The 25,321-nt window shown below is 40.5% G+C and overlaps 1 protein-coding gene across 1 annotated transcript; it reads left to right on the top strand.

The window, feature by feature from the left end:
* Positions 1–1,230: 1,230 nt before the first annotated feature.
* tbx4 (T-box transcription factor 4) lies at positions 1,231–23,839 on the top strand. The gene is made up of 9 exons (XM_034605319.1): positions 1,231–1,521; positions 5,817–5,962; positions 6,364–6,458; positions 16,041–16,160; positions 17,867–18,014; positions 21,329–21,481; positions 21,590–21,678; positions 21,916–22,151; positions 22,263–23,839. The coding sequence occupies exons 2-9, from the start codon at positions 5,819–5,821 to the stop codon at positions 22,916–22,918; spliced, it is 1,641 nt and encodes a 546-aa protein (XP_034461210.1). The 5' UTR covers positions 1,231–1,521; positions 5,817–5,818; the 3' UTR covers positions 22,919–23,839.
* The last annotated feature ends 1,482 nt before the right edge of the window (positions 23,840–25,321 follow it).

Genomic DNA, 25,321 nt, shown 5'->3' with positions numbered 1-25,321 from the left:
TACGATTTTATTTAGCAGAGAGGTTTAACGGGGGAGACAAATTATAATCCAGATTTATTTGAGTTGTAGTAATTTTATTAACTCCATTTATTTTTTTGTATTCATTTATTTATTATCCGTGCAGGTTATTGCGGGTTTGTGGGCCTACACGTTTCCTTTTTGAGGATCGAAGTCAAACCAAACCAATAATGAAGAGAAACATTTGAACAAATAATCCTGGAAGGTTCATGTGTTTCCAGCTTCAGAGCGCTTCATGTTAATTCCATGTTAATAAAGGGCAACACACGGAGGACAAGACTTCGCTGTAAACATAGGGAAATAACTGTGCTTTAGTCTAAAGCAGCATATACACCATTGTATACATTTTATGGTGGACTGATTTTAATTTTTATTTAAGTAGCTATATTAAGAGAGACTTTTTTAAACAATCGTGTTGGTCGTTGGCAGGTTATTCTACATGTCGATTCAAAATGCTGAGAGCGATATCGGGATTATTCATTGGGAGCAGATTGTTTCTGTATTTTAAATCAGATTCTGATGGGGGTACTTGCTGATGTGTAAAATGTGGAGGCCTTTTTTGGGACTACTTTATTCTAGAGCCTAGCTGATGAGCGCTGGAGTCATTTCCTTCCCTGAAGTAACCATGGTTCTTTATAAAGGTGAAATAAATTCCGTCACATGTGAACAGTGGTTTTTACCACGTGCATCCCGCTTTTAAACAGCAGTGTGTGGTCACCCGGTGGGGAACAGGCTCTCCTGACCTATAGTGCAGCCTGGTGACCTTAACCTGGGATCGGGCTGTTGAAGTCACTGGTGGATGAGGATGAGCTCTGTCGGGACCGAAGCCGCCGGAGAGGCTCCTCAGGGCCGCAGCAGCGTCAGGGCCGCGGCGGGGAGAGAAGCAGGGGGACACATCAGGTTCCCCCCGCTGCCCTCACACATCAAGGGGCTGAACAACCTGAGTGGAGCCTGTTCCACCGTGTACCAGTGTGTGTGTGTGTGTGTGTGTGTGTGTGTGTGTGTGTGTGCATGTGTGTGCGTGTGTGTGTGTGTGTGTGCGTGTGTGAGTGTGAGTGCGTGTGTGTGCGTGTGTGTGTGTGTGTGTGTGTGTGCGTGTGTGAGCGTGTGTGTGTGTGTGTGTGTGTGTGTGTGTGTGTGTGTGTGTGTGCGTGTGTGTGTGTGTGTGTGAGTGTGTGTGTGTGTGTGTGTGTGTGTGAATCCAAGAGAACACCCCACTGAGTCCCCCAGTCAGATTGAGGGAGCAGTGCACAGGCGCAGAGCGCAGCTCGGTGCTGGAGAGGCTGAAAGGCACTAAGGCAGCGTCTCACCGCCCGACGCAGAGACACTTCCAGCGGACAGCCGCGGCCGCAGCCTGCGGAGCCTCCGAGGACAGACGCCCCGAGAGGAGCACGTGCAGGCGCCGTAGGGAGCGAAGCGTCCCGCTGCTGAGCCGCTGCTGAGCCGCTGAACACTGAGCCGCTGTGCGGGGGATGGATTTAAGCAGATGACTGAGTGCGGGAGGTACAGTAGAGACGAGCCGCTGATTAGCTGCTGCGCTCATCGATTATCTACTGATTATCTGCTTGTTAGTAAACAGCGCTGCAGGCAGGCTGCTGGGTTACAGGCTGGTTACAGGCTGGTTACAGGCTGGTTACAGGCTGGTTACAGGCTGGTTACAGGCTGGTTACAGGCTGCTGGGTTACAGGCTGGTTACAGGCTGCTGGGTTACAGGCTGGTTACAGACAGTGTAACAGGCTGGTTACAGACAGTGTTACAGTCTGCTGTGTTACAGACAGTGTTACAGGCTGGTTACAGACAGTGTTACAGTCTGCTGTGTTACAGACAGTGTTACAGGCTGGTTACAGGTTGTGTTGCTGGCTGGTTACAGACAGTGTTACAGGCTGGTTACAGGCTGGTTACAGGCTGGTTACAGGCTGGCTACACATGTGTCAGGCGGTGAGACACTGCTCCTGTCTCTGTGCTGTGGAAGGGTTCAGTGACAGTGATGGACAGAAACACGGAGGCAGAGAAGTAAACTGGAACTACTTTTTCTTTACATCTGATTCTAACATTTATTGAACTATTTGCTTTCTTCACTAATGTCTTGTGAAACAGGGGCAGATTATATAGATTATTCTTCTTGATGCTCCTTTCAGTCAAGATTTGAGATTTTTTGTTTGCATTTAAATTGTTTTGTTTGGTCGATGAATGAAATAAACATATAACATAATAATCTTGCCATGCCAAATATTGCTCTAATTTACAGATGTACAGCCGCATTTCTTGTGATTTTATGATGGCAATAACACTGTATTATTTAGACAACAAATTAATTTCCTATTATTCTTTTTATTATTATTATTATTATGAAATATTTTAAATCAAGAGGAGTTGGTTTTTCCATTTTATTGCGTTACTGTTATTCATTATCAAAATAAGAGTGTAAATATTTTAAAATCAGATTTTCAATTTATGTTTTACTTTTACTTTTACTTACTTTACAAAAAATACTATATACACCATATAAACAATATATATATATGGTGTTAGTTGATGTTGGAATTTTTCATGTTCTTTTCTTAATTATCTCAAAGCAGCGCTGGACAAGTCACTGGGTTTTAATATTTTTCTTTTATGGAGCAGGATTGGAAAGTCAACTCTGATAGGAATTGAAGTCAGTACATGAGTTTCCATGACCATCACATGAGTCAGTAATGTTGGTGGATTCAGTTTCAGGCCTCACATTTAATGTGTCTCATACAGACGATCATTACAACAGGTGAATTGTAAATGAGGTGGAATGAAATACTGTCAAACTGGAAGATGTATTTGTTTAAATGCTTTTATTGTGTGTTAGTTTGACCCAAAAGCCTTCAGTGTTTGATGCTCAGGCCTCCTGGCATCAGAGCTGCACACACACACAAAATGGCGGCAGATTGAAATTTCTCACCCATGTCTCTCTCAGAACAAACTTCATCTGACAACACTCTGTTGTCTGCTGAGGTTTTTGGACTTGTTTGCATTTGTCCTGCTTTCTGCTCAACTGAAATAATATGTTCAGTACAGAATTTATTGCAAGCTGATGGTGACCTTCACCACCAATATTGAAAATGGATCTTTACATGAAATTTGTAGTCAAATGTGCACCAGGGATCGTTTCGTGGAAATTCATCCGCTGTATTTTTCCAGACTTTCCACATCTGCATAGGAGCATTACCGTTTGTCACTTCTGTAAAGGCGCTGCATGGGCTTCTTCTGCTAGTGCGTTGGGATGTTTTACAAGCAGATTCATTTGAAGCAAAGATTTCTTACAGTACAAACAGCAGGCACTGTATATGCACATAGTGATGTCAGGACTGATTTTCTATATTTACTTGTTGCTAGTGTTGACAGGTATCACGTGATGGAGTGTGTGCCCTTCATGTCCACAGCGACAGGGAACGGAAACTTGGTTCCAGCTCACACTTCTCAGCTAAACAGGAGAAGTGAAAGGCCCAGGTTCACGCTGTAAAAAAAGAGCAGTTTCTCTGTCAGCCCTTATCTTTATTAGCTTTCAAAGATGTCTCCATCAGTTTACACTGGACACCGCCTCTCCACTTTCATGGCTAAGAGAGTGGCCACTCTGTGTTTACAGGCCCTCATCCTCGGTGAGGAATGAACACCGCTGAGGTTTCAGGAGCAGGGAGAGGAAAGCAACAGGTTTTACTCTCACATGCTGTCGGTAGTTTTTGTCTTTTTTTTTTAGCAAGATTGGTAGTTAAGATAATTGAGAAGACTATTAAGATTATAGAGGAGTAAGTCTCAAATACAGTAGCTGCAACATGATCAGAAAGATAAATGATCATCAACATAATGAAATATTTCATTTTGACGTGCTGCAACACTTTTAAATTCATGCCACATGAGTATTTTCAATGAAACAAATGTGTTTTATTGAGCAGAAGTAATTTAAGCAGAACTCAAGAGAACAGTGTGTGTAGAGAACCCTTGAGTGCGTGAGGGACAGCAGCAGCAGCAGCAGGATGAGACACAGACAGAGATGGTGTTTGATGAAACAGTGTGGAAGACAATCTGCAGTGGTTCTGTAGGTGTGAGAGACGGGGGGGGGACATAGAACCATCAACATAATGACAAGGATAAAGACTTTATATCCTCCATTGGGCTAAATTACTATCACCGGATTTTTTTCTTCGTCTTTGTTCCTTTCCTGTAAAAAAAAATCATAATCCGCCTAGTTTGCCACTGTTTTTAATACTGGGCTACCAGGTTTGATATTTTATCCACGATATGCTCTTTAGATCAGGGTTTATATGTGTGTATGTGTGTGTGTGTGTGTGTGTGTGTGTGTGTGTGTGTGTGTGTGTGTGTGTGTGTGGGCTCATGCTTAGATGAGATGGTAATGAGATGTCGGGATTCTCTGAATAATGTATTCGATTTTACGGATCAGTAAAATTCACAACTTCTTCATGACTTTTGTTCCTATACAATTTCTTAAGGAACAAATTAATAGAAAAATGATGCACTGATCAGTGAAATGTTTGCCCCATTGCATCATGGGAGCTATGTTTTGAATAGAAAGTTTATTCTTAAGATTTAAAATGAGCCACAAACAATTAACAGAGGCCACCCAAATTCCAAACATTTGTTTAAAAATGATGATTATATTTGTATGTCATTATGATTTGAGTATTACACTAATTATATTTAAATATCTGAAATCTGATGAGGGATTTTGCGTAGTTTATTTCCTAATATGTGGGATGTGTGTGTCGAATGTAACAATTGAAATTACACACATTTGAGTCAGGAGAGCAGGAGACGGTGTTAACCTGGTGCTCATGTTCGGTTGAACGCGAGGTTTCCCTTCACATCCATCTCAACCATTTTGTCACGTTAACAGGTAAATAATACGCCACCCAAAACATTATGTTGATCAATTTAACACAAGTTATTTTCCATGTTTTAGTCAATTAAAACAACTGAGTAAATAAATCTATAACAAACATATGGCGATGTAGCTGAGAGAAAAGGAAATGCAGGATTTTTATGTCCGCATTTGATGGTTTAGAAATATTAATGCAAATGAAGACATAACTTATGTGTGTGTGTGTCTATGTACTGATAGAGATAAAGTGAATTAAACATTATTAAGTATTAAATTATGGTATTATAATTATTAATTAAAAGTAAAATTGTACATGTTTTTAACTAATTGTAGATTAAGAGAGTAAAATGGCATTGAAAGGTTATTGAATGTGTAAATATATAAAATAAAAATGACAGATCAATAATCAAAATTGTTCTCATGTATATGATGTATTTTATACATATATTTGTATATGTTCATACAATGCTTCTTAAACAAATGTACATTTTTTGTTGTCATCATTATTACATATAGTACATATAAATCATCTTGTTTTTATTCTCAGTAAAAAATTTAAATGATTATGAATTAATTTCGAATTTTGGAAAAAAGAGGTTCACATTTTATATTTACACTCCTGCTTCAAGGCTAACAACATTTCAGATTATTTTAAAATGTCACTTTAACAGCTCAGAGTGTCTGTACTCAACATGTATCGGTCCATAGGCTGTATACTGTATATGGTTGTTTAAGCAGAGCTTGGTGATATTGAGGTAACCACATTTAGCTGCCACGATGGTATGGGATCCATAACATGTATTATTGGCGCTGGCGAGTCTGCGTCTGATCAGTGTCACATGGCAGGCCTGATGTACAGCGGACATTTCTCTGCGCTGTCACAGCTCCTCACTGATACGTCTGACAGCTGAATATTTCTCTAATCCTGCAGAGATGCTGCAGGAGAAGGCTTCAGCTGTGACGGATGAATGTATGAGCCGAGTCCAGACCGGTGTGGAGACAGATCTCCTCCCACACCAGCCACGACTGGGCCTGTCCACAGCTTCCGCCATTCCCAGCTCCAATGAGCCTGACCAGGTACACACATGGAGACCTAATGTCCCAAACACACACAGATGCTTCCTATGACTGAATTATTGAGGAATTATTCTTTAGACAGCTCATTCAATGGAGGGACTGTTGATTGGGATTTTAAAATTACAAATCAATCAGGTCTTGTTTGTGTTTTGATGATTTCTGAAGTGTTAAATGAACCTCCCCCAAAATAAATTATTTCAGTCAATAAAATGTGGATTTTTAATGTGACACGAACTACGGTTGATTTTATGAATTGTTCAGCACGTGTTTATATCCTGATATTTCACGATGTGTTTTTCTTCACACCTTATTTGTAATAGGTTGTGGTGATGGTTTGGTTTGTGTAGAGTGTCACAGTGATTTCCTCTCTCTCTCTTTCTCTCTCTCACTCTCTCGCTCAGAACATTGAGAACATTAAGGTCATCCTTCATGAGCGGGAGCTGTGGAAGAAGTTCCACGAGGCCGGCACAGAGATGATCATTACTAAAGCAGGCAGGTTAGTAACGCAGCACAACATCTATCATCATCATCAATCACATAACGACAGAAAATCACTACTTATTTTGAGCTTCAACATTTGTCACTTTGCTCTTAGTTTTAATTTGAAATACTAATTTTGGGGACATTTCTAAATCAAGGAGAAAAAGAAATGTTTGTCAATGTAACTAGAAAAGCCAAAGTGAAAATGTGTGTGTATCTGAACTTTTAATTCCATCATTAGAAATTACTTTAATAATCAGTGGTGGAAGAATTCAGACCTTCTACTCCTACTACTTTTATTTAAACCAGTGTCACTACCTCTAACTGATTAAGTAACACAGTGGTGATTAAGCCACCGACCCACTGGTGAAAGTGTTTCAACGTGTTTGCAATTTGGCAGCTTCACGTTAAAAGCATTTAATGGTGAACCACACGTTGACTTTTATCATTAAATAATTACAGAAAATGCAAAGTATTGTCAGTGAGCTAATATTCAACCCCATCGTTCATCAAAAATACATCGACAAACCCAGACAAGTCATTTTTCTGAGCAGATCAGTGTGAGATGTGTCAGGCAGTGATGGATCAGTGAGGAGCAGCCACACTGAGCCGTTGGATGAAGAGCTGCAGGCGACAGACTGCTCACCTCCAGCTTCCCAGACAGCTGCTCTGCTCCTTTCATTGCGCCCTGCTGCTCACACACTCATGATGTGTGCAGAATAAAATCAGATCACAGTTTCTCTCAGAATGATGGAAAAAGGCCAATCACTGCCTGACCTCTGTTGTGGTTTGTTTTGCTGCCCCCACATTTCTCTGTCCTGTCGAATTAAACCACATCAGCTGTTGATTTTCAGGTGTTGTAAAATCAACCAGGAGTGAATAAGATTTCCACTTTAACATCAAATAATCTGTTACAGGTAATGACCCATATTCAAAAGTTTAACAAAGATGCACTGAACAAAATGTGTAGAAATGTTTAAATGCAAAATCTTAATTACTGACTATAATCAGATAAATAATATAATAATAAAAAAATACTCAAGTAAAGTAGGCTACCACCAAACTAAGTACTTATGTAGAGCACCTGAGAAATTGTACTTAGTAGGTAATCTTTTATATGATACACACACACACACACATATGTGTGTGTATGTATATTTACATCTGTATGTTTATATATATATATATATTTAAATTTTTATTTTTTATTTTTTATTTTATTTATTTATTTATCTATATACCACTCAAAGGACTTTACAATACAGTTTTGCACAGCCGTCAGGCAATTTGGGGATCAGTGTCTTGCCGAAAGACACTTCAGTGTGTGGAATTGGGGAGACTGGGATCAAACTGTTGACCTTCTGGTTAGTGACCCGCTCTACCTCCGCTCCACCTCCTGAGCCACGATCGACTACAGTATATTATACTAGTATATATTGATATTATTTATGTATATATAGTGTTTCATACTGTAAAATATTAGGTTCAGTTCGATGTTGCTCCAAATAAAATAATACATTTCAACAATAAAACTAACCACTAACCTCAAATAGTGATGTAATAAAAAAAGAGCTCCATTGTAATTTCACCAAGAAAATGTTGTTGGGTTACATTGTTAGTCAAATAACATATTAAAAGTAGGTTATGTGTTGGAACATGAAAATTAAAGGTTAAGTGTATTGGTTTTAATTATGCAAAATGAGTATCAAACCTTTCTGTGACCATCTGTTCCGACAGCTATTAGAAACGTATCGCAGTTATAGGTTTGTCTTTCAGGAAGAGACAGATGGTTCCTGCAGCACTGACTTCATAATTGAAAACACAAATGACTGCTTGGCTTGTTGGATTTAATGCGACCTGAGGATTAGATGGTGAGGCCTGTGGACATTAACCAGAGAATGAGTAGACTCTTAAATCGACCTCCGCCTCTCTTTCCCCATGGGATGGTTTTTTTTACAGTAAAAAATGTAAAAGGTCACCACATTTTTTCTTTAATGCTGCATAACTGTGAGAGATGGGCTTTCCCTTGTCCATCTGATAAAGTGGGCTCTCAATCCTTAAAGCCCTTTGAAGGGCTGTGCAGTGGTTCAGCTATGCAGCTGTGCTGGGAACCTGTATGCTTTCACCTACAGCCAGTCAGCAGCAGTGGCGGCTGTGCTGCTGCTCTGAAGGTCACAGAAACTCTGAATCAACAGCAAACTCAGAATGAATAATATGAATTATTCAGGTGTGTTATGAATAGTGCATGTAGAGCTGCTCACCTTGTTATAAGATATTTGGTAATGTTGAAAGGGGCATGTTGGCGTAGCCCAGTTACATTAAATCTGATGTTTGAGCAGAGCATGATGTGAGTGGGACAGAAAAGTCACATGTTGATATTTGGAATCAGTGTCTGTCGGAGACCGTTATTTGGTACATTACCAATCTACTATGGGGCTCATTAGTCTTTGGCAGTGAGAGCACAGGGATCCTGTATATGAACATTCCTCAGTGAAAACATTTTTCATTTCCACTCATTGTACAGATATCCAATAATGTTCAGATAATAATAACAACAACAACAACAACAATAATAATAATAATAATAAAAATAGCAAATGTATCATAAAATATAATTCTGTCAAATCTCTGATATCACCCAGGTGAACAGTGATCGGTTTACTCTGTAATCAGAGTCAGATTGTAAATCATTAAGCAGAAGCCAAATTATTTACAATACTTAATTATTAATTTGATTGTATCACAAAGCAGTGCAGATAACAAAATAGAAAAAAGCATGTGTGTGTGTGTGTGTGTGTGTGTGTGTGTGTGTGTGTGTGTGTGTGTGTGTGTACGCAGTAAGGGAGACAGTACTACAAATATACATTGCACCAGTAGTAACAGTAGTACAGCAGGAGCTTTGGAGCTTTAATATCTGCTGACTGGAGAAGATGAAACCATGTCAAGAAGTCCGGGCAGTCCCCAGTCTGTCTTCTCCACCAGTAACCTCTGAATAACTGCATAACTACCAAAGCCTTAGTTTCAAGTGTTGTGAAAGGGCTTAGTGAGATGTTTAAATGTTGTGTAACTATCTGCTTCAGCACAATGATCTTTGGAGACATATTTACAAATGAGCAGTTTAGCTCTTCAGCATTTTATCTCTCCAGATCCTTTCAAATGAAAAACTTTCCATCGGCAACTTCTCACCAGAGCATAAATTTGTCTTCAAGTCTTTACACAGTTCAGCCATAGACTGTGAAATGTTTTCTTCTCTTGTGAAATTTTAAAGGGCTATAAACAAAGTGATCTGGTTTTATGTTGATTACCAATAACCTCTTGGGGGGGGTCCCAGTCCCCATGCATGCTGGCGCCTGAAAGCACTTAATGAAGACGTGTTTAACAGCCCTCTGATCAGTCGTACCGCCACATGCCACCATGCAGCTGAGGCTTGCAATGCCGAGGTGTCACATTCAGCATCCTGGCAATTGGACCCTTTAGTAAAATCTGAACATAACCAACAGAAAAGGGTCAAAGGTCAAGGGGAAAGAGTGAAAACGGAGCGGTCAGGCTGAAGTGGCAGTGTTGATCAGCAGGGTGCTGAGTCTGATGCGAGCAGAGAGCCTGTGCGAGGGAGCCCTGTCAAAACGTTATGTGAGTCATTGTAAACATCACATGATGAAGTGACTGTCAGTTCGAGCTGCCGACAGTCACAGTTAACAATGTTTTGTGATGTTTGCAGTCGTGTCTGAAGGTTTGTGCCTTTGGGATGTGTTTCTGACAGGACACGTCCTAAAGACATAACCTGTGAGTGCCTGCTAATAAATGAGGTGTTCCTACTGTAGATTGAAATAATGAGATGAACTGTTGAAATCTTATAAACAAACGAAAATATAGTTTTTGTACAATTTAAAAGGTAAATTTGGGCACAAGTGTGGTTTTGGTCATGATAAAAATGATTTACGTTTGTTCCAAACTATGGTTAAAGCTAACAATACTGTGATCACTCATCCTGCTTTCACTGGCGGATGCATTTGTGTGTCCAAGACTGCTTCACAATAGTTTATTTCCATTTATTAACTGCAAATATGAATACAATTTCACCAAATAAAATGCAAAGTTGCATTAATATATATTTTTTTATTAACTTAATGAAATCGTATTAATATATTAATAAAAACCTGCTTTTAAGAAATAGCAAATGTGAATATCATGTACGACTGGTTGGTAATGCAAATCCCAACCAGTACTTTTTACATAGATACAAATTATATATTATTGGAGGATAATTATACCTGGAGTCACACGGTACACAATAGTACACATCTGGTATTGTTATACTGCAAACATGAATGAAGGGTTAGGAAACAATGTTAAATGAGTGTTTCATGTGAAAATGTTAGAGCAAATGTGATGAAAAGAAAAAATAATAACAACAACACTAAAACCGGCGACCTTCATGATCAACTTGTTGTAAAGAAAACCCTAAAAAACCAAAACTTGAACTTCAAGTGTTCCGTGGTTTAAAAAAAAAGGTTTGGGATCCACTGCTTTGTCATGTGAGGAGGGGTCAGTGCAGAGGTGGCACGGGAGGAGACACAGATGCAGAGGAACCCTGCTGTCACTCAGGGGATCCCACATGTTCCCGACACTCCGAGATGAAACTAGCTCAGCCCACTCCCATGCAGCACCTAGCTGAGCCTAGAAGACTTGTTATTGTGAGTGTCATTGTCCAGGCATAATCCTCCCGTTTCAAAGCACCCAGCCAAGCTCTTCCCTCACTCTCCCTCATTGTACACAGCCCGTCAAGAGAGCAGCGGCGGGTTGATAAGAGGAATCCGGCGCCCACCATAGGCTGAGTCTGCTAGGTTGTAGCGCTTCATCATCCCCCCCTCAACGCTCCGTTTGATCTCACTGTGGTACTGGAGATTCCCAGAGAGGGAATGGCCGAAACATGTGGGAATGTTAAGAGAAACAGCTGGCACGCTGGCACACACACACACACACACACACACACACACACACACACACACACACACACACACACACACACACACACACACACACACACATACACATACACACACCGACACTGATATCATACATACACTCTGCACCTTCCATTTCTCATACTCCCCTTACACTCACTTAGTCACACTACCATATGTATATATATGTATATGTACACACACACACACACACACACACACACACACACACACACACACACACACACACACACACACACACACACACACATGCACGTATATGAGCAGTTACTATTTAAATAGATGGTAATTAGAATACATTTTTAGAATAAAGTCTTCATTATTCACTTTGAAAATTAAAGTTTTAGTTTTAGTTAAACTTACTTACTGCTATCCTACCTACTTAGCATTGCAGGCAAGTTAAGTTAACAAACCTTAGCCAATTTACAACATGCATGATATACTGTACTTTTTTCCAAGTAGTTCTATCCAATAATATTTACACCCACCTAAATGTGTGGGAACTTTTAAAACAACCATCAAAACTGCGATCTTTTGTTATGTTAGCTTGCTTCCTCACACTGCGCTGCATTACATGTTATTGTTATTTAAATGTTTTGAACCAGTATGATGCTGTGGGGAAACCAAAAGTAAACACAGTCTTGTTGGTGCTATTTATTTTAAGAGGTTTGTTACAAGGCAACAAATTGTTTAAAAACAAAATGTTTATGAAACTGTAAAATCACTTATATTTGAATAAGTTAAAGTCAAGGAAAACTGGGTCTTCACACTTTTTGTGAGTCTAAACATCAGAGTTTAGCGGTATTGTGTGAATGCCACATTCACAGTGTTTCATAATAATGTAAGGTAAAGTTGAAGTAAACCAAACTATTTAAAATGTTACTCACTTAGTGTCTAATGGAATACGTTACTAATTACATGTACGGGCATATCTGTCATCTGTAGTGGAATTCATTTCAAAAACAGACCTTTCAACTCTGTCCATATAGGTCACAAGTAACCCTAGCCCAGTTTGATGAGTATGAAAATGAGGTAATCACCTTCACAGTCAGCAGCTCTCGTCCCCAACATGTTATTCAGCTCTCTCTACATCATGAAACACCAAATGAGAGAATATCTTTTGAAGAATCATGTTCATCCAGTAGAGTTCAGAGACTTATAAGGGTTGGCGGCACACTTACTAAGGCCTGCTGCTTCTAAAAACAACAATACCTTTCCAACTCACCTCCAGCTTTCGCTGCAAAATGCATTATCCAACTCGACCTTCTCAGCCATGACTATATCCATAGTTTTTTTCCTCTTTTTTCCCCTTTATGCTTTAAAACAGAACACAGACAAGTGCAGCAAGCTGACGACATTGATCCTGCACCATGTTTGTTTTTTCTATGAAGTCACGCTTAATCACGCAAGTTTTCCACACTCCGGTTCAGACGGTGGCAGTAATGCACCTTAATGTTGTTTGCCATCGACCATGAAAAAAAGAAGAATAATCACACGAGTTTCTGTGACATCCAAAGTCTCTGGATTTGCCGCTGTTAAATTGTTTCCTGCAAACGTCAAAGTGTGTGGTCTGACGTTATGTTCAAATTGTCTAGTGTGGGCATTCTGACAATTATAATATTAAAAATCAGTAAAATCTGTCATTATGCTTATGGTCTCTCTCATTTTTTAAAATCGGTTAAGAGTTGAAAATCCCCTAGTGTTCATCAGGCCTTATACACTTTATTGTCAACTGTCTGTATCCAGGTGCGAAAATATTCTTCGCTACAACACAGCTACAACACTAAAATATCAATCTTTTTAACATGTCAGTAAAGTAAAGCAGTATAGAAAAACATTATCACGTGAAAACAACTGTCTGCATTTATGTATATGACGACAGCACACTGTGCTATGGGAAGTTGTGATTATTTTCCATTAAATATTGAAGATTATAACGGTTTTGCACACCTGTCTCAGTGGTGCTATCCGTGGTCCTGAAAGAGCAGATTGAAGTCTGATATATTATATTTGCACTTAAGCCTGTGCTTTGTTGTGTGTGATCTCCATCAAGAAGAAGGGCAAGTCCAGAGAATGAAAATATCGAGCTTTATAATTGATGCATTCAATCTTTTTTTAGCATCTATTGCACTTCTGTCCGTCATGGGAGAGGGATCCCTCACATCTGGCTCTCTCTGAGGTTTCTATGTTTCTTCCCCTGTTAATAGTGATTTTTTGGGGTAGTTTTTCCTTACTCTTGTTGATCTCTAAGTGCAGAGGATGTCACACCTTGTTAAGCCCTATGAGACAAATTGTGATTTGCTAATATGGGCTATACAAATACAATTTGATAGGCATAACCGCTGCTACTTGCTTAAACAAAACCTAACCCTAACCTATACAATCCCCACCTGACTCATTACATGTCCTGTTGCCCTAAAACAGTGTGAGGAAGAACTATTGATTTGCCACCATAGTGCTTCCTTACATGAACATTAGCTTGTCATGGAGCACAGACTAAAAACGTGGCATTATTAATGTGAATGAATGATCTTTTAAGTAAATGTTTTGAAGAAGTTATAGATCTATTACCTCTACAACGAAGAACTAAAGAGCACTGTCCGGAATTCTTGTTCACTCAACTCTAAAAGCACCAAAAGATGTTAAAGATGTATAGTTTCAAATGAATATCATTATTCAGCTGAGGTATGTGATGATTTAATACACTAGGTTAAATGGATGGAAATTTGGTGGGGCTGTATCCAATTAATCCCTACCCCCCAATTACACGGTTTACAAGTGAGCAAGTGAGGCACATCTCTGTGTTTCCGTCAGTTTTGTGTGTGCAGTAGTAAAACCATACTTTTCATTCATTGTGTCTCACCCCTCTCTATGATGGCACATTATTGTCCCCTACTTTGAGTGTGGCTATAAGAAACAATACTTTTGTTATAAGGTCAAACCTGGTGGTGAGACCTTGAGAGCATATGTGATAGTTGGACAAGCTAAGTTAGTATCTTACTAACAACCACGGACCATTCAGACTCAGCAACATCCATTTGTGTCTGAGATTCGGTTTCATCTCTGTGGCGGGACCATAGACTGCATAGGCGGGACAGACTCATTTGATGGGGGGGTACAGCAGAGGCCCTCACTTGGTAGTTACAGTCATAATACACAAATCTGAGGGCCTCATGTGTTGACACGGTCCCCCATCTGCTCTGTCTGTATGATGCGAGTGGAGCCAGAGATCAGCAGAGGTCTGTTTTGAATGCACCTCTGGGATTTAGCCATCTTTCAGTGAGGATGATACCGCGACTGATCTCTCCTAATGATTGGATTTGAAGCCTAAGAGAGAGATTTAAATTACCTGCCCTCAATCCCTATCCTCTCTCTCTCTCTCTCTCTCTCTCTCTCTCTCTCTCTCTCTCAGTCGCTGCCTCTCTCTTATGTGAGTGAGTTTTTACAGTAACATGATCAGATGGTGACAGCAATATGAGCGTTTTAAGATAGGCATTCGCATTAAACAACAAGTATGGAGATAGGTGTTTTGATGCCATGGCGCCCTCTGAAAAAACATGCAAGGCTTACTTAAGTGTTCTCCAATGTTTAAACACGTTGCAACGCCCACATATAAACTGCAGGCCTTTTTGACTGTGGCCTCTTGAGCAATGACAAGTCTGCTGTCTAAACTGTTGTCCAATCCAGGGTGCCATTAAAAACCACTTAGGACTTTATAAGGAGGCACAGAGCCCTTTGCAAAGTTTTCTTTAGTGCAGATGGGATGAACAGGTTTTTGGTTTCCCAGGAGAGGTCAGGAAAGGTAGCTCTCTTCATGTGTTTTATAGCCTCGGCGGCTATATCAGCATATTCTGTCTTTTGTTTCAGGGCATTTAAAAGATGAAAGATAGAGTGGGTTGCCAACATTTTTATGGTACATAAGAATCACAGATCCGAGAGGATTTTAGTCCTCTTCCAAATCAATGCCTGCATGGACACAAATTATTACCAGGACGTGAAGATCCTGACAGTAAGGTCAACATCAAGAAGAGCTTTGGCAAGTGGCTCCTCTGCTGTAATGTGCTTATTGGAATTATCTGTGTAGGAGTAGGTTCCATCAAATGACTCTGCAGGTAAAGGGTATTTCAAGTTACAGAGACGGCAGCTTCTCACCCTGCCCGTCACTCAGTCCACTGACCTCTGTATGGGACCTCGCTCGTGTCAGTCCCTTAAGGACTTCAGTGATCTGCAGTCAATGAGATAATCGGATCTTCATCTGCAGTGTCTGTGCCGATACTACACTCGTCCAACACATACAACTGGCTCACAGGATTAGGAAGACGAACACAACCTTTCTGTTACACCTTGAACTTTGCAAATAAAAAGGCAGGTCATTTCATATGCATCATACATGTAAGTATATAGCAACATATACTTGACCCATCCATGTGCATATAACATAGATAAATAATAAATGCCATGTTAAGGAAGATAAAAACAGGTTCATTTAATTAGATCAATTCCTAAAGTGTTTGGCTGAGGTCAGCTCCTTTTTCAGAATATTTTACACTGTTAAAGCTTTGCACAATAAATGTGAGAATTTCTAACAACTTCCCTGTTCATTCCTCCAACAGGAGGATGTTTCCAAGCTACAAGGTCAAAGTGGCTGGGATGAATCCCAAAACCAAGTACATCCTACTCACTGACATTGTCCCAGCTGATGATCATCGCTACAAGTTCTGTGATAACAAGTGGTAAGTTTCTCAGGTCACAAGTGAATCTGGCCCAATTCAATTAAATAGTGTAGAAAAGTTGAATTCATAATGAATTAAACACACACATAATCAGTTCAGGGTTTTTTCTTTTACTTGGAATGGTATGACCAGTAGCTGATGTCTAATTTTAGCCAGTATTAGCATATGGTTGAATAACTGACATTATTGGGCCAGTTCAGTGATTTCCTGACTGTGCTACTGTTGATCCTCATCACAGTTTGTCACAGATTAAAAAAGGGTTCATCACGAGAACTGACGTGAACCAGGAATTTCCTGGTTGGTTTCTCATTCCACTCTCAGTCAAGTCACTTCTAAAGCAACAGACTCAAGAGAATCTTGGGAAATGGAGTGAATTCAACACAGTGTTTGTTGTTCTGTACGAGGATTTGGTTCAAAGACAGAGGAATAGTCTATATACATCTGCCATATTATTTACCAATGTCGAAGAATTTTGCTATTGTATTATTTTGCAAAAGCCTGCATTACTGTTAATCATATTATTGTTTACATTAACAGTCCTCCTCTCTGCAATATATTTGCATATGGTAAATGTAAGGGAAAGATTGACCATGTTTTTTATTGAATATATATGATGAAAGTATAGTCAGGGTTGTAACATTTACGTTTAGTTATACTAAGTAACACATTGATTGCAGATCTGTGGCAAGAAGAAAATTCTGGAATCTCAACAAAAGTCTAACACAACACATGCCTGTTCACCACCTGACCTTGACATCCTTATTTTAATACATAGAGGGAACACCGTTTCCTGCATTGGTACTACACTAAAATCGCTGGTCATTGCGCGATGCTGACAGTTTTGTTGGGGCACATTAACAAATGTGTGAAACACACTGTGAACACATGTTATGAACAAAGCTGACCAACCAGCAACAGTCCAGGGTTCACACTGAGGCAATGTGTTGGTAATTTAATAAACTGTTTATGTGTCAGGACATTTTCAAGATAATATTATCTAAAATAGGTTGTTACCTATACAGTTCTGATGGCGCTCTCTTGTAGAGGCATCGTGACAAAATCTAATATGAAAACCTTCATTATTTTAGTGTATGTGTATGAAAGCAGAGCAGATCTTCTAAGTGTGACATAGTCTGATAGTGGAGTGTTACTGCAGATCATCCTTGGCTGTGGCTCCGTGCTGCAGGGAACTGGTAAGACACTTGTCAAAGAGGAAAAAGCTGCAGGATTGGACTCAACATTCTCCAGTTGACTGTGTATGTGAGGGTCATGACTCTGGAGTCCTCAATCCATCAGAACCACATAAGAGCTGGCACTGCCTTCTACTCATGGGTGGACGAAAAAGTTTTGCCAGGAAAAGCTGACAAGATCCCAAACTCTAAAGCAGAAAGAAGTCATCTGACTTGTTTCTGATCTTGTGGCATGGCCTGCAGTTGGTGGGTTCTGGTGTTCCTCAGCAACACCTTGGAGAGGCATAATTCGTAATGATGTTTTCGCAGAGGCCACCGCCTTGCAGTCTAGGGGATTTAATACTGTGAGGGTTGAGAGCAGCGGTTTCCTAATCCTGTATACAGACGTATTCCCTAAAAAACACAATGCCACTGGCTCTTTAAAACAGTAACATATAGCTACAAATACAAATACATATCAGTTTGTCATTGCTTCCTCCTTCTAAATTTGCTGCACTTCTCTTAATCTGTTTATAGGATGGTGGCTGGAAAGGCAGAGCCAGCAATGCCGGGGAGACTCTATGTGCACCCAGACTCTCCGGCCACAGGAGCTCACTGGATGAGGCAGCTGGTCTCATTTCAGAAACTCAAACTAACAAACAATCACCTGGACCCTTTCGGGCATGTGAGTACCTACTTTATATTTTGTCGTCTTTCCAATTGGGTTTGTTAAAATGTTACTCACAAGTTCAGCGGCTAAAATCTGAGAGGATGGCAACAGCTGTCTATAGTTTGCATCTGTGGTGACACTTTGTCCAGCCCCACAATAAAAACGCCCTCGTCCAAATGAGCCCATTTACACAGCAGGGGATCCTCCGCAGGATTTATGACGAGCGAGTGGGTGTGTTGATGACGTTTTCACATTGCGACAGAAGGAAAAGTTTAAAATGAAATAGCCGTGCCACACACTTAAAGAGACACCAACAAAGATGTCAAGAGAGTTTTTGGTGATAAGGGCCAATGCTGATGTGGATGTGCCGTAAACAAAAACATGTGTTCTCCACAGCCGATTAATAAGTGACATCCTGTGTCTGCCTGCTGCACCCCCCCTCACCTGAACGCTCCAGAGATTTCTGTGTTTTTGTGGACGAGTCTGTACGGAGAATCTCCTGCTGCTTTGTTCATGTATGAAAGACAAGTTCAGGAATGAAAACGGCTAGTGCAGTCTAAATTATATGATTAATATGGAATTGAATAATGTGTCTACTCAATGGGCTTTACAATTGTTCCGGGAACTGTTGCCATGTTCCAAGACTTTTGTAAGTAGTAAGTAGCACGTATATATTTTTTTTTTATTTGTATTTTATTTAGATATATTACTTTATATATAGTAATATATATTACTATATATATTACTATATATAGGTTTAGGTAACAATTTAAAACACTCCAATATAAAATGTCACATCTCAAATCTGTGGTGGAACGTGGAGCAGTGCAGGATAGAGAATGGAGGGAAAGAGAGAGGAGGCAGAGGGAGGTGAAGAGTGTGACTGTGGCAGCGCTCCCCAGGGGAACTCGGGGATAACTTGTCTGAAGCCATACCATCAATGGGCGGGCTCATTAGGTTCATAACCTCTCAGATCAGTGGCGGGGCCCGCTGTCAGGTTGAGTTGAGTGCCTGGCCAGTGATAAGGGCGAGTAATGAGAACAGAGCAAGTTAGAGGCCAAGCCGAGCTCAGATGACGCCCAGACCAGGAGGTGTGTAGAAGGTCAGTGCCTCTCGAAGGAGAGTGGAGGAACTCCCATTCATTACAAATTTTATAGAATATGTATGAAAGAATAATTGAACTATAGTCCTCACTCTTCCTCTGTGCTCGTTCTGCTTTGTGAGGTAGAGTGCAGACAATTGTTGAGTTGGGCATTTCTGCTATGCAGTCTTTTTAGTGACTGACTGAACATCTGCCTTCTACAGAGTCCAGTCTCTTTATAGAGTAGTTGGTTCTCACACTGTAGAATCAGTGTTCTATGGTCTATACCACTTTTTTTTTTATATCTCAAGGTCCTTCAAAACCAAATCATTTGTTTATCTCTATATTTCACCAAACTCACACCCTCCACCTTCCTGTCATGACAACAAAATTGCTCAGCATCAGCAATACAAACAATCTGTTGTTTACAGAGAGCAAACAGATGTTAGTAACCTGGAGTAAAGAGCCTAAGCCGGGCCAGACCAAGTTTCTGGGACAGCAATCATCAGAGAGAAATCTTTTTTAAATGTAGACATTGGACATAATCTGATCCTATATTGAAGTTCTTGTCTGGCATCAGGTTTGGGTCATTATATTCTTTCGTAATAAATAATTCTTATTGTCTTCTGAAGAACGCATGTCAAGCACATCAGTCAAAGCAAATAATCCTGTCTGAATGTTTTAATATCAAGAAAGATGAAAGGAAATTCCCTCTTTAGCTCCTCAGTGATCTAAGAAAGGCTTCTATGATAACTGCATTCAGACAGTCATCCAAGAGTCTCCAGTATCACCCTCAGACAGCAGCCAGACAGCAGAGCAGACAAAGGTCAACAGAGAGCCTCTGGTGAACCAACCAATGGCTTATCTCTGTCTCCAGCCTGCCTCGGCAACAGAAGCATGTGAGTGCGGCCGTTTGGTGTTCAACCTGAGCCTCGCTCCCTTTGCCCTCATCAACCTTTGCCTCTTGTCCCGAGCCTCCTAGAGGAGAAGGCTCTTCAAGAGTGTCTGGTAAAGGAGGAGGGGAGCCGAGGTGCAGAGCTTGATGTTCATCGGTGTTGACAGAGCTGGACTAGTGATGACCCCACTACTGTTGCTAACGCTTCACTGGGCACAGCACTAGGCTGCGGTGAGCAGACTGATGGTGGTGAGCCGACCTGTAGCCACGGAAACAACCTAAACGCGTTCAACACATGCTACCTGCTACGCTGACACACAACACACAGATTCAACATCAAGTGTGATGAGATGAAAGATGTAGAGAAACGGTTCGATGGGCTATTTGATTTATGCTTGAAAGGCTCAATTTTAACACAGAATTTAGCAGGAAATAGACAGTAACAGGGATAACATATACTATGCATGTTAGTTGAAAGTGTTCAAATAGATACATCATATTCAATTCAATTCTATTTATATAGTGCCAAATCATAACGTGCATTATCTCAAGGCATCAAGACCTCAAAAAATTATACAGAAACCCAACAGTTCCCACGATGAGCAAGCACTTTGGCGACTGTGGAGAAAAAAAACTCCCTGAAGCTAGTTTATAGGCATAAACACAGTCTTTACACAGCTCCAGCTCTCTGGCTATTTTCCATATATACACACACACACACACACATAAATATATATATAAAATCTATCTATTTGTACATTTTATCAGCTTTAATTAGTTAGTAGTTTTCTCAGTTAGTTCATCTCGTTGACTCAGTGTGTCCCAGTCAGAGCATATCATAACTGTAGATTGGATCATCTCTTATTGGCAGTACAGTGGGTTTCCCTTGCCAAGGAGCACTGAAAAACAAATAACTAGAATGGCACTCAGTAGAGAACATGCAAGGCCCAACAGTCGCCTTAAATTCAATCAAGGCACAACAAATTGCACACAGTCACAGATATCGATTCCCTAAATATGCCTGATTTTATTGATCAAGATCGATGAATAAGTCCCTGAGAATTCTGTAAAAATTTAAATATATATATACCCTATCTCAAAATGTTAAATTTAGAAGGGAAGACAAATAATCCTGGGTCCACCTCTTTATCCAGGTCAGCTCCAAACTTTAATGTCCCATCCTTCCACAAAGTTTTGAGGAAATCCATTCAGTCATTTTTTGTTTATTGGGAAGGTGTGAATACGTAACATCCCTTGCAGAGGTAATGTTAATTCAAGCAGCTGACTCTCTGACCGTTACTCTAATGACTGTTATGTGAGTGTTTGAAATGTGTGGCCTCTTCTCCTGTGTAGATCATCCTGAACTCTATGCACAAGTACCAGCCCAGGCTACACATAGTCAAAGCTGATGAGAACAATGCCTTTGGATCCAAGAACACTGCGTATTGTACTCATGTCTTTCACGAGACAGCCTTCATCTCTGTGACCTCGTATCAAAACCACAAGGTACAGCAACTGGCAACAATACAGATGTAAAGTTTCTATACATTTTTTTAAAAAGTGCTTTCTGTTAAAAAATAGAATGAGAGCTTTTATGAAATGTAATTTCCCTAGATCACACAGCTGAAAATAGAGAACAACCCATTTGCCAAGGGATTCCGAGGCAGTGAAGAAGGGGATCTGCGTGTTTCAAGACTACAGGGGTATGTTTACATGGAAAAGAAACCAGCAAAGTAAAACTGATCCTATAGAATCCCATAGATCTCTGGAATTCTCTTGTAAACCTGACATACTGTATATAAATGAGCACTTCAAGGGGTTTATTTATGTGTCCTGATAAAAGAGTCTACCTTGTCTCTTTGAAAGACCATGTTTAGTGGAATTGTAGGCACGCACGGCAAACTGACTGTTTCTTTTCTATTTGCACGACTGATCCATAGGAAAGAGTATCCAGTGATTTCAAAGAACATGGTTCGTCAGAGGCTCATCTCGTCACACAGTCACCTTGCAGGGAAGCTCGGCGCAGGAGCTCTAACGGGGCACCCTCAGGTCCTGTCCTCTTTTCAGTACGAGGCTGGGGTTCCTTTGTCTAACTCCGACCCCCAGGATCCCATCACAAACCATTTCTCTCAGAGCAGAGATCCCAGCCTTCTGTACCACTGCTTCAAACACAGAGGTATTTTCTCAGTCATGGTTCAGCAATCGTAGAGGGTTGTGCACATTAAGGCATGCCCAGTAAGTTTTCTTCTTCTTTAAAGCCAATGCAGTTAATTGTATCAATTTGCAGATAATGCCCGGCACCTGGAGCTTGGCTGTAAGCGGCCGTACCTGGAGACCTCGTCCGTGGGCTCAGAGGAGCACTACTTCCGTTCAGCTCCCTCTTATGAATCGTCCCTACTGTCTCATCCATACTGCACTGAGGCCATCACCTCTAGAGAAGCTTGTATGTATGGCAGTATGGACACGGAGTCTGGATCCGGGGCGGCGGACACAGATGACCTGGCCAACTCCCCTTCCATAAATTGCAACATGTGGGCTACCATGCAGCCTTACCCTCGCTATAGCGTGGAGGGTGTTCCGTACCAGCCCTTCACGGCCCACTTCACCAACGCTGCCGCGGTCACGCCTGTGGTACCCCATCCCACATCGTCCATGGTGTCGAGGTCGCAGGCGGACCTGGGTGTCTACAACTCCACTTCGGTCCAGCGAGGTCTGCCCATCATACCTTCATCCTCCTCCTCTTCATCGTGCTCTCCAGCGGTTCCAGGATCCAGAGAGAGGTCAGGCCATCCCTCTCTGTACCACAAAAAGCCAGGGTCACCTCTCCGGCCTCACAGAGATTTCCCAGCTTACCCAACACAAGGCACTCTATCCATCCGGGATGCGTCCTACCAGTACCAAGTGGGGCTGAGCAGCGCAGGGACTCACTGGACTGACAGCTAATGTGGACCACTAGAGAAACCTGTTTTGTCCAAAGGTCTACACTACAGGCTGCTGATGCCTACCAATGGTAACAAAAGCCATTTAGGTCCATGAATTCCCCACTAAAGCAACTACAGTATGATACACAACACCGTATTTGACGAGCAGTGGCTGACCTCATCTTGTTGATTTGTAGAATCTGTACTATAAGCGTTTCATCAGACACAGTGAGGTGGTTCTTCCATTCTCAAATGCAAAGCATAGGTTTGATCAGCGTTTAAAGTTTGTCACTACAACTTACTACCCCAAGAGTCTTAGCGAGCTAACCTGAAGCAATAATGAGACTACTTCTTTAGACAAAAAGAAGTAGATAAGGGCAAATTAGCAGATGTTATTCTTCCTCTAGAAGGCCATACTATATGTTTTAGATACAAGTTCAGAGGATGAGGCTGACGTGATTCTTTTTTTTCTTGTTGTCAACAAATCCTATAAAAAAGGCCAAGTATCTCTCAACTCTTTCTGACTTTCCTACCCGCTCTCACTGCCAAGCCCATTGGTCCCTAATGTAGATGTATATTTTTAAGAATACTATATATAGTTCCATTAAAAAATGGTTCACCCTTTTCCTCAAAGAGATTAACAGTGTAGCTTGTATGAAGTCGTACTCTAAAACATGGGTGAATAGTGTATTATATCAAGCGCACAGTTTTGATTATGGCAGCCAATCGTAATTTTCAGAGCACTGCCCACTCTTCTGCTGCCTGCTGCATCACCACTTTCTGCTACTGCTGCTGCTCATATGTCATTTTAAAAGCCCTTCAACCTCCAACAGACTCTGAGTCTCTATTTCCCTTAGAGGTAAATCATCACTGTTTCTTGCTGCTCCCCGATATGCAGAGCTTTGTGCTTCATTGTGAATGTCAATACTGTATTTATTCTACAGTTGACCACACGGTATTTGGTGAGTTGCAGCATGATGGTGCATATTAGACTGATTATTAAAAAAATTACAGTGGCTCTATGTTCATGATAAGGAGGCAACAGTTAAGCTCATTGATATGAAAGATCATTTCATTTTTTGTCTTTTTATTGGATTATTTGACAATAAGTAAAATTCAGATCAGGGTCAGCCCTTGAGACATGTTCATCTGGGAGGGGGTTTCTAATAGTTAAGACAGTTATGGTCCTTTGAATCCTAATTATTCACAAGTGCCAAAATGAGATTTGCTACCCAATGGTTTCTAAGGAACACGTGCATTAAGTCCAGTGCAGAGTGAGGTTGATCATGTTAGAATATGTAAGACTGAATTTTAAATTCATTTTGCCAACTAAGAATCGTATGTGCATTATAATGGAAAGGTACGCAAGGCAGTCTTTAACCGTGGTGTAGGGCTACATACAGAGCAATGGGATCAAGTGAAAGGTGAACCACAAAGGTAGCTAGCATTAGAGATGTAAGTGTTTAGGTCATTAGATACTTTCTGCAGGTCCATGTGAGGTGTGTTTTACTAATCTAAGGCTCAGCCATTGTGGTGTGGTTAGTTGTCAAAGCTTGGCTCCCAACAATACTCTAGTTAAACCAGGACAGCAGAGAACTCTCACGCAAAACCAGATGGGAGCTTAAAAAAGTGATGTTAAGCCATGGTGAGTACCGGAAAAGAGAGCTGCACACAAATTCCACTCCCAAATGACTGAGTTGGAAAAAATGTCTTAAGACTGCAAATACAAAACAGCCTGAGCAGACAGGGGAGCTGGAAGAAAGCGCTCTCGTCAGCATGATACACCGTAGAGTTCGAACTTGCATTGACAATGAAAGATGATATGTTGGTGATCCCTCATGTATTTGTGTTTTTTTTTTCTCGTTTCATGTTGTTTAATTCAATATAACATTTTTGAATATATTGACATTTTTGCACACCTGATAAATAAACATTTTCATGTCTCTAGTTGTTTTTGCTGTATTTGATCTAAAACCAGTACAACTGATCTACATAACATTTTAAGAACTTACCACTTTATCTGATATTCATTATATCCATTTTATTTGACACCTGAGGGTTTACATATTATGGCATTTTCAAATCTAAAGTTTCATCATTGCTACATTATGTTCAAAAATCTTCCATTACAGTTGAATAAGCAACAGCTCAGATTCTACTCTTTTACAGGGATTACAATTTTAATTACCAAACCAAACTTTGGTTACGGTTATTTGCAATGCAATTGTCTGTCTGGTGACAGGTTTATTATTGTATTGGTGTATGAAATTGCTTTCAAGTACCTTTATAAACTTTCAAAAAAATACTAAAGACAAATACATACATAACTGAGGTAATAAAAAGGATAAAGACCAATTTTCCAACAAATCACAAAATGGTCGCTGTTTACTAAAATATCTGGATTTGAATGTGACATGAAATCTAA

This window comes from Hippoglossus hippoglossus, chromosome 13 (genome assembly GCF_009819705.1).
Source record: "Hippoglossus hippoglossus isolate fHipHip1 chromosome 13, fHipHip1.pri, whole genome shotgun sequence".
Classification (NCBI taxonomy): Eukaryota; Metazoa; Chordata; class Actinopteri; order Pleuronectiformes; family Pleuronectidae; genus Hippoglossus; species Hippoglossus hippoglossus.
The sequence above is the reverse complement of the archived record's forward strand: the minus strand, read 5'-3'. Positions and strand labels throughout refer to the sequence as shown.